Source organism: Camellia sinensis, chromosome 12, assembly GCF_055761805.1.
Source record: "Camellia sinensis isolate YWXY chromosome 12, ASM5576180v1, whole genome shotgun sequence".
Lineage (NCBI taxonomy): Eukaryota > Viridiplantae > Streptophyta > Magnoliopsida > Ericales > Theaceae > Camellia > Camellia sinensis.
In genome coordinates, this window is record NC_138972.1 from 105,905,157 (window position 1) to 105,915,955 (window position 10,799).

Genomic DNA, 10,799 nt, shown 5'->3' on the forward strand with positions numbered 1-10,799 from the left:
ATCTGTTTTAGCAGCTGCACTAAATACTCCCAATGTCTTTAGATTTTTTTTTTCTCTCTTTATATGTATGTTTGTTTTTCTCTCTACATAAAGGCTCTCTTTAATTTTTTTTTTTTAGGATTCATTTTGTATTTCAATATATTTTATTAGTTGATTTATTGTCAAATTTATAATTTATTAAGTCTCGTAATTTTTTGATTTAAAAAAAAAAAAATATGAGAGAAGGAAGGAAGGAAGGAAGGATGGATAAGTAGAAGTAGAATTAGGGTGACCATCATGAAGTCATGCTCATAGTATTTGTTTGAACTAGTTTGGCTTAACATATGGGTGCCCACTATATTTGCCTTGAGAGATAAACATATATGTAGTCAAAGTAATACTTGGGTAAGCCGTAGAAAACAAATTCAAATTTTTTAATATTACAATTTCAATAGTATAAATAATATTGCAAAGTAGTATATTTATTACTGTATTCTTTTGGAACATATAATTCAAATCAATTTTCTTTTATGTGGTAATTTATATATATATATATATATATATATATATATATATATATTGTAAAAAAAGTGCAATTCATTGATTTAAGACAATTGGATATAATTTTTTATATTGAATTTTGACAACTCAACTCAACTACAATTTTTTAGATAAACTCAAGCTTGGGCTAATGCAAACAAGTTCAGAGGAGATTAGACTCTCGTCAAGTTTAGAAAAAACTCTTTAAAATTTGAATTTTACTTGGAAAGACAATTAGCTTGATTGAATTCGGTCAAATTGTAGCTTTAACTATCACTACCAGCTCCTGGTAGCAAAAGGTCAAGTGTCGTGACCGATCAATAATATTTGTTACTCAAGGTTGACTTTAAGACTAAACAAATTAATAAACACAAAAATAAGTAATTATTTAAATGCACCAAAATATGCGTTTGAGCTTCTATTTATATATATATATATATATAACATTAACCAAATAGGCAATGTTTACAAAATGGAGTTAAACTTGTACAAAGTAGATTTACAAATATTATAAAGGTACATTGCATGTCTACTCCATAACCCCATTCTCGAAACTCTCCAAAACTATTTATGAACTGCACACCTCCTCCTCGAATTATTATCTCTCAAAAATATGTTAAATCAACTATATAAATAGTAGTATATCTTATATAATTATGGATAAGTATTTAAATGAAATCTTATACGATACCAAACATTTCATTTAAAATAAATAAATCATTCATGTTCTTCTATTTTGGGACTTCTTCTTAGATTGATTGTTGGTTGGTGGGCTGATTAATTTTTTTTTCCATATAAGATTATTTGTTTAAAGGGTTGTTAGGCTTATACATGTGTTGGACTACGATTATTTAACTGTAATTATCTGGATATTCTAAACACTCTTATTGATTGATATTATATATATATATATATATATATATATCACGGAAAATTCTATTATACATACTCCATACCATATGAACCATTAGTTACACCATTTTTTTTTAAAAGTTATGACCAATTTTCTTCTTTAGTTATGACATTATTTTTAGATATTTGATTATGACTTTTTTGTGTTTGGTTGTAACCTTCTTTTTTTTTTTTATAGTTATGACTCAGAAATGATGAAGCTATGTAATTTTCTTCTATAGTTATAAGGTACATATGGTACACAGTTTTTCCCATATACCACAAAGTCACAAACCTAAACTAAATTTATTACTAGAATTAAAGTTGCAAGAGACTTTGTTAAATAGATTTATATATATATAGAATTTGAATTTGTATTAGTTTATTTGATGCAGTTTTTTTTTATAACAGATGATACAAAAATAATTTTAAGTTGCAAAAAATTATTATTAAAAAGATTATGTTCAAATAATCTATTACTCTTTGGGAAAGTGAAAAGGGAGGGGGCATGCCAAATGGCAAGTAGATAGGAAGGTAAGACCAAAGATCTCATATAAAAGCAATGTCAATACAAAAATAATTTTGTTTACTTATTGTATCAATGGTTGGGTGAAATAGTCCTCATTAATTGATTTTTCCAAAACAATTGAATGAAAGAAAAAAATAGGTCAACAAAATTGGACTCATGCTATACATGTGTGACAAACTGTGTTTGTGGAATCCACTTTTGTCAGTTTAAGCATAGTACTATCTATCTATGTTCTCCGTGATTCCTTGACATACTATTTGTTTGTGGTTTGAACATGTCTCTCTTGAAATTACAATTAGACATATGTTTGGTAACTTAGGAGAGAAAAGAAAAGAAATGATTACTTAAGTAATAAGAGAAAAGAAAAGAAAAGACATGATTGTAATTTCTCTCATTTTTGTTTGGATAAGTAAGAAATAAAAGAAAAGAAATGATTGTGATTTCTCTCCTTCTTGTTTGGTTAGATTTCATTAAGAGAAAAGAAAAGAAATTATTTTATGTTATATTACCAAAATAACCTTTTTATATTTTCAATCATTTTATTTCTTTTATTTTTATAGGGGTAAAATTGGTATTATGAAAATATAAACATTTGTGGATTTCTTTTCTCTCCCAATCTCTCCACTTTTGGAAAGATTGAAAATAAGGGTTATGAGAGAAATGAGTTTCTCTCAATTTCTCTCTATTTCTCCCCATTTCTCTCCACTTAAGATAACCAAACAAGAAAGAGAAATATATTTCTCTCTATTTCTTTTCTTTTCTCTCCAAATCACTCAATCCAAACACAGTGTGAAGGAAAACCGGCAGTGACAATGACACCAAAATTTCTTACATTTTATTAAAAGCAGAAGCCAAAGATTTCATTGCCTTCTTACATGTAAAATCCTCCAACAGTCCATCATACAAGAGCACAAGCCGTGGTACAAATCACCCAAATAACATGATTGTATAATACACAATACCTACAAACATTTTATTAGTTCAAAAGATCTTGACATCTGAATTGGTTTTACCAATCAAGTCATTCACCATCTTCTAAAGCCAACCGATGCTTCAAGCAATCATCGCTGCTTCATACATACTCCAAGAATGAAATCCAGAGAGAGAGAGAGAGAAATGTACCGGCTTTTCTTGTAATCAGAGCTTTTATCATGGATCTTCCTCCAAACTAATTCCATGAAATCAAGAGCCGACAAGACCTTTGTGCCTAGCATAGGTCATTATTGACAAGAAAATGGATCCACAGAGAATTCCCGTGAGGATGACCACCTAGAGAGAGTGAAAATTATGAAGCTATAGGGAAGACCTTGCCAAATGCGGAAACAAAGTGTATTGGGTGATCTACGTACCCATTTAAACATGTAGCCATGGCCTTCCTTCCATGTATAAGGGATATTCATGCCAAATATAGCAGCCACCAAAGAATATATCGACACACAGACAGTCCCAGAACTTAGGAAGAGCTCCAGCTGCATATACAATAACACACAAAAAAAAGAAAAAAGAAAAAGGAAAAATATGGATGGTAAGCTCAGAAAAGGGGTTGGACGTGCATAACTTTTATAGAAAAGAAATATTCTTGCCAAGAGAATTTAAACTCAGAGGCATAATAAAGAAATGCAAGCTGAAACTAATGGGTAAAAAGTTGATTTATTTAGATCTTAAGTGCAGCACCTGAATCAGCTGATTTCGGTGATTGTCCAGCTGCAGCAGGGGAAGAATGATCACAAGAAACTAGTTTAAGTATTACATCTAAATACTTGATAGCTACTTTATTGGTTAAAAAGATGATAACCAAGCAAATAAACTTCGACATTGTTGCTCCATTTGTTTCAGCGGAAAAAGTTCTCTATTTTTTGACTTTTAATACGGAAAAAAATGATAGTCAACAGAACACATTTTCCATGATCAACCCAAAATGAGCTGATTTGGGCAAAAAATGTTTTCTGTTTTTTAAGGCGGAAAACATTTTCTGAACTTAATGAGACATACCAGTCTTAACACCAACACCATCATTGCCCGAGGAAAATATTTTCCACCAAAAGAAATGAAGCATTCAAGGGAAAGCTAGTGAAAACCAAACATTCCCTTGACAGGTGAAGGATATCTTAAAATTATCAAATTTCACTTTCAACAATATTGTCACATTCCATTCATTCTCAGTTCAATATGAGGTTATCCAGCAGCTTACCTGGATATTGATGTAATCCTCCGTGTCATCAATGTATTCACGCAACTAGAGCGAAAAGAATTTTCAATATACACATCAATATTCTGGCACAAGATAATATGAGAGATAAATAATATATTCCAACAATCCACCTAATTCTGAATTATACTGGGTAATTGAACTTCCTAGCATGGATTCTTCGTTCTCATGCTTGCATATTATTAAACAACGTAAGAGCAGAAAATTCTGGACTAGATCAGCATGGTAGTGCATACCGTGGTCAGTTTGTTCAAGGTACCTTCAATTTGCATAAAATATGCCTGCAAAATATTTTACAGTTCTGCACTTCAGCTTAGAATTTAGTTTAATCCAAAGAAAAAAATCAATTACCACCAAAATCACATCACAACCTCGAGCAACATTTCAAGTTCGTCTACATCATTTTCCACATGGCTAGCTGCCAAACTTGCCCTGCTTGTTCGGGATATCTTTGAGTTTATAGTAGGAGATGCAGGGAACCAAATAGGATTGCCAAAACCACTCAAAGGGGAAGCAGCACCGGCCATTTTCCTTGATAAGTAAAGGTCTGCCATGTCATCATCGTCGTCGAGAAGTTGTTCAAGTTCATCCCTTACCTGGAAATTATCATTCTTTTTAGACAGTAAGTCTAAATAAACAGGGGACTAGTTCGAAAATTTTGGGAATATTGAGATGGCTGATAATGCTACAACTGAAATTGAATTCTGTAGGCAAGCTGTATTTGCAGGCCTAAAATATGCAGTGTTAATGGGTTGGCTCAAAATTTTTGTCCCAGATCTCGTGTCATTAATTGGACAAAGGAAAATTCACTAAAGAAGATCAAATTTAATTAATGAAAACTTGTAGTTTCAATAGAAGCATTATAGTGCATGTGGTAACTTTCAATGTCAATTCTGCATACTTGTTATACTTTTCATACTTGTTCTAGTTATTAAATGAAAAGGTTTAAATAGAAATGTCATCTATAAGCTATATTATGGAAGCAGTATAAGTTGGGGAATGCATCAATTCTGCATAAGAGAAAACCATTAAATGGTGATGCTCTGTATCCTCTAGAAAAAGATATCATAAATGCTTTGATGCAATATAATCATAGAAAATGCCTTTGTGGGCTCAAAATTGCAGTTACAGGATAGCACATTAATTAGCATTGGCAGGGTAGGCCAGAATATGACATTGAAAATCACCCAAATATCAAATTTTCAATTAAGTTGCAAATATTAAGAAGGGACATAATGGGACCCTCTGTTGTCTTCTGTCTAGAGGGCCTATAGGCCATCTTCATCTTCAGGGATAATCGAATGTGGATAGACCACCATATGCTTTTACAATCTTTTTTATTTAGGGTAGATGAGTAAATGGCAAGAAGTGGAACCAGAGACATACTTTCTGAACCCGACTAGTCAGCCTTGTCATTGCACTCTTCAATTTACGCACCCGATCCAAATTACGGCTGCTAATCTGCACATAATTGTAATTGCATCAAATTCAAAATATATAATTAAACAAATTAATAAGGAAAAGGAAAAGACAAATGTCCTAGAGATTATTACAAATGTAACAATGATACAAGAACCCTAGAGATTATTTGAAGATGATAATTTATAAACTTTTATACTGCAGAAGACTAGGAAGCCCAGTCCTGAAAGTTATATATGTTCCAATTTGAGAATAAAAAGGAGTTTATTGAAGCTAAAACTGTTAAATTATGTTGCAACCACCCCGCACAGCAAATGAATTCCATTCCAATATAAAATAGAGCCTTTTTCTAACAAATGTTACTTTTCATTTTCATGTGTGTTTACACTTTATCGGAAATGCACAGGTCACACCACAAGGTAACAGTTACAAGGAAAATAGATAGATGATACCCTGATACTCCTCTTTCTTGGGATGTAATTAGAACACATTAAATATGATTAAATGTTGTTTCTCTATTTAAATCTTCAATAGCAACCCTACAATACAAGTACTATTAAAGATATGGTGAATATTGAATGTCCAAATGTCTGTCAACATAACATCAATATTTATCATATATCTTTGACGATGTCAATATAATTGACAAATTCAGAACACTGAGCAGCCATTCTGCTTAAGAACTGTACTAATATCAATAATGAACTCTAGAAATATTTTGTTTTACCAAAACAGCATCAAATTAAAATATAACTCAAGTTTTGCAGAAGAACATCCAACTGTTAGGCATGATGTGTATCGAAGCTGACCTGGACTGGGAGGTGCTGTCCGGGCCCATGGGGCTCACCACGGGTCCGGTTTCAATGATCAAAACCATTCATTTTGTTAGACACTTTATGTATATCATGCAAACAAAAAATTTGATCAATTCAATAATCGCAGCCTATTCAATTTATCGCATTTGTCTCCAAAAAAATGGACAACAAATGTGTTCTTAAAAATAAACCATCCAATTTATTTATTTATTTTTTTGTGACAAACACAATCGATTATTGGATCAACCTAATTTTTTGTGTAGATGATATACACAAAGGACCCTACAAAATGAACGGTTCAAATTATCAAAACGAGAGCCGTAGTGGGCCCCATGGGCCCAGACAACATAACATATGTAAATTCTAATCAACAAAAGCAATGAAGAAAACATGCAAGTTCCAGTTTATTGTTTGCAAGCCTATGTGAAGAAGAAGCTCGGCTGCACTAGATACAAAGAAATAGCACTGTTATGTCAGCAAAACATCTTCTTTTTTTTCCTTCTTCAAAGTATTTAACAAAAGAAAATGAAAACTAACAATTTGTGAAAGAAGCCTTACCTTTGAGGTCAGCTCATCTAAAGCTGGGTATGCAGCTGTCTCCAATTCTCCTGTACGTGCGTCAAGAAAACTACAAATGCCTTCTAGAGCTACCTCTAGAGCCCGGAATTCAAATGGGAATTCTACATTATATTGCTCAAACCGTCAATCAGAATATCAAACCACAGCCCAAAACCAGAAACAACCAACAATTAATGTGTATAAAAATATAGAACAAATTGATTAGAATATGCTAGCAAGGCTTTCACTCATTTTCAGTAACTTTTTCATTCTTAAGGTCACCAGAAAAAATTATTAGAAACACTCTCTTGTTGATAATGGATTTCCCATTTTGCTCACCGGATTCAACATCGTCTTTTGCCCCCTGCTGCTCTTCATCCTCTCCTTGGTCTTGACTGATAGCAATCACCGGAGGCAATCTTCTTTGTAGTTCTTCCACAACAGGGATTACATTATCATCTAGGGGGTCTCGAAGCAATACCTTCCCAAACACAAAAATCACAAATTTGCAGCAAAAAAAAAAAAAACCAGCCCTCAGTACATACAATTGACTCCAACCTCAAATTTCATTTCATTACCAGAAAAAAAAAAAAAAAAAAAAATCAATTTGCAAAACATGAAAATTGAACAAACACACAAACACAGAGACTGCATTACCTCTTCACTCGTGACGATTGCTTTGATGTGCTGAAAAACAAAATCAAGCAAAATCAGAACGAATTTAAGTGAACATGACTAAGAAAAGAAAAAAAATTGAATCAGAACAGAATTGAAATCAATTAAATTAAGCTACCTCCAAATTGAGAACGATGGCTCTTTCTCGGCCGAGAATGATGGAAGGATAAGAAAGAAGAGGATCGAGAATTCGAAGGTCTCTGGCATGAATAGGTACGCGTTGCATGATCTCATACTTGTCCAAATCCAAAATCGTGCCTTGCCCAGTGTGGTCTAGCAACATCCATCTCCATGAAACAGCAGTTTTCTTCTTCAGAGAAGCTTGAGTCTCCACAGGCACAATGAACCCTTCTCGAGCCATTACAGAGCGCACAAAATCACATCTCAAATCAAGAAATTGAATCGTCTATGCATAGACAATTGTGCATGCAAGTTTATATATATATGGGAGAGAAAAACAGAGTATTTGGTGGATTATGGTGAAAAAAGCAAGGAATGAGATGGGTTTGGGGTTGAATTCAGGGGAGGTGAATATTGAGGGGGGAAGAGGGATTAGGGTTTGGAGAGGAGGGGGCCATTGATGGGGAACTTTACGAGCTCTTGTCTGTGACAAGTTGCTTGCATTGGTTACATTACATGGTTTTGGAGTGAAGTTACAAATATTGGAGGGCAAAAAGATGTTTCAAATAAAGACAAATAATCTTATTTATCTCCACCACCCTCGATTATGAGCGCGTGTTTGCACGTTTGTAGAGAAAAAAAAGAAAAAGATAATTTAAAAAAGAAAAATATTATAGATTCCAAATTTTTTATTAAATGAATCACCAAATGTCTTATATACATATGACATAATTAAGAGTACATATGACATACCATTATAAAATACATATGATGCACATCAATATTTTCTAATGAATAAATCACTTGTACCTTTATTATTTTGTAATTATTTTTTTGCTCTTTACTTTTTTAAATATTCTTTCAAAAATAAGACAGGTCGGAGTATTACTTAAAAATGGAAAATGGGGTAATCATTACAAAATAATGGGTAATTAAAAATAAGGGCAAGTCATATCAAAAATTTTAGAGGCGTTTTGACACGTTGATAAAAAGTTAATTTTTTGACTTTTTAATTTTTTTAAATCTATCATCTCTTTATTTTTTTATATAAAAAAACTAAAAAAATTACAAAAAGTCAAAAAAGTTAATTTTTTTACTAATTTTCCAAAACACCACTTGTTAAAAGAACAAAATAATTTTAAAACATCATATTATCGCTACTATTCTATTCACCTATCTATCTGTTCACATCACTTATTTATTAATACGTCATCTTTATATTTATTCACGTGTCATATATTTGCTCACATAATTCATATCACCACCACCACTAGTCGCAGTCTTTGGCCACAACTAACAACTTTTTTTACTACTATTCAACAGTGATTTAGCAAAAATGAAATAAAATTTTAAAATATATATATATATAATAATTTATCCTTCTCATTAAATAATTTTATTAAGTATATTTTTATTTTCATAAAAATTAATCCTTAGACTGAAAGTATATCCCTTAAAAATAGACTTATCACTAATTACCTCAACAATAATTACAAATAGGTGGAATCTTCTGTTACAATTGTTAAAATGTCTTATCTTTCTCTATCTCACCACCAGACACTAGCCACCTCTTCTCCAACTCTACACCTCTCATTCTACCAACTTCTTTCTCTATCATTTCATGCCCTTTTTTAACCCCTTCTACTACCTTTACATTCCTTCCCCTAATCATTTTGCCCACCTCTAGCCCCCTTTTTTTACCTCAATCACTTTCAAGAAACAAAACAGTTTTATTTATTTTAAATATTCTATTTCCTAAATTGCTTCTTTTTTTTCCCTTCTAAGATATCTCCAATCATGTTAAATTTTAGTTGATAATTAAAAAACAAACAATATTTGACATTTTTAATTGATATTTTGACAATGCAAAAGTTATAATTTGACATAATACAATACAAAAATGACAAATTTTAATAATATTACTTTACTAATGCTAAAATTATAAATTACAACCCCATAATGTTTGAGTTACATCCCATAACAAAACAAGTTGTAACCCATAATTTATTAATCTTTTATGGTCCTAGGTTACATCCTATAACAAAAGAAGTTGCAACTCATAATTTATTAATCTTTTATGGTCGTACAACCTAAATTGTAATTTTCTCAAATTACTTGTCAGTGATATTTTCAAAACTTAATTATAAAATCATAAAAAAATTATAATTTTACATATTAATATTTATAAAGAATGTCACTTATTTGAAAATATTTTTTAACCCATAGAATGACAAGTAATTTCCCAAAATGTAAATCATGGAAAAGGTATTGATTAATTCAGGGCTAGCACCACGTAAGGTTACAAATAAACCAAACTGTTTACGAATAGGTTACGTTCGGTTCGGCTCGACTCGTTTAGTAAACGAGTTGTACTCGAGTTCGAATATTAAGTTTATTTAGTAAACGAGTCGAGTTTGAATTCGAATAAACTCAGCATGTTTATCTTTATTTAAATTATATAATAAATATATCATTTATATATTAAATAATATAAATAAATATTTTTTATTTAAATAATATTTAAAAAATCTTATAGAGTCGAGTCGAGTCGAGTCGAGCTGAGCTCAAGGCCAGCTAATTATCAAGCTGAGTTTGAGCTTAATGAACGAGCTTGATAAGCAAATAAACCGAGCTCAAACTCAGCAAAACTTGACTCATTTGCAGCACTAGCGTCACATAGTGCTCCATCTACAATGTGATTGGTAGAGAGAATAAAATCTATAATTTTATATTAAGTGATTAGAAAATACAAAAAGACATAAAAAATTTGTGATTGACATAGGGCATGGTCACATAGTGCCTAATGTGCTATATAAGTATACTTTTAACTTTGTAACTAAAAAAGTAGAGAAAAAATATGTATGTTTGGAATAATTTTTTGACTTTTTATAAAAATATGTGTAATAAAATATTATAATAAAATGATCATTTTGTCCTTATTGACTTTTGAATAATTAAATTTAAATGATAAAATAATAATTTTGTCCTTTAAACTTTTTTCACAAGCTTTTTTTAAATAATATGATTTTTTTTAATTTTTTAATATATATATATATATATATTT

At 31.1% G+C, this 10,799-nt stretch overlaps 1 protein-coding gene across 6 annotated transcripts; it reads right to left on the minus strand.

Moving 5' to 3' along the window:
• Positions 1-2,752: 2,752 nt before the first annotated feature.
• LOC114322718 (magnesium transporter MRS2-I) lies at positions 2,753-8,294 on the minus strand. 6 transcript variants are annotated; one of them, XR_014346953.1, is made up of 11 exons: positions 7,734-8,273; positions 7,598-7,627; positions 7,280-7,421; positions 6,941-7,035; positions 5,535-5,609; positions 4,520-4,744; positions 4,385-4,429; positions 4,131-4,213; positions 3,614-3,643; positions 3,289-3,408; positions 2,753-3,208 (listed from the first exon to the last, which is right to left on the minus strand). XR_014346953.1 is itself a non-coding variant. In XM_028270095.2 (11 exons), the coding sequence occupies exons 1-11, from the start codon at positions 7,974-7,976 to the stop codon at positions 3,122-3,124; spliced, it is 1,137 nt and encodes a 378-aa protein (XP_028125896.2). In that variant the 5' UTR covers positions 7,977-8,273; the 3' UTR covers positions 2,753-3,121. The 6 variants fall into 6 exon arrangements, 3 of the variants coding, with proteins under 3 accessions (XP_028125896.2, XP_028125894.2, XP_028125897.2); XR_003650842.2 differs by having other exon boundaries at positions 6,941-7,062; XM_028270095.2 differs by having other exon boundaries at positions 4,131-4,175.
• Between the last annotated feature and the right edge of the window lie 2,505 nt (positions 8,295-10,799).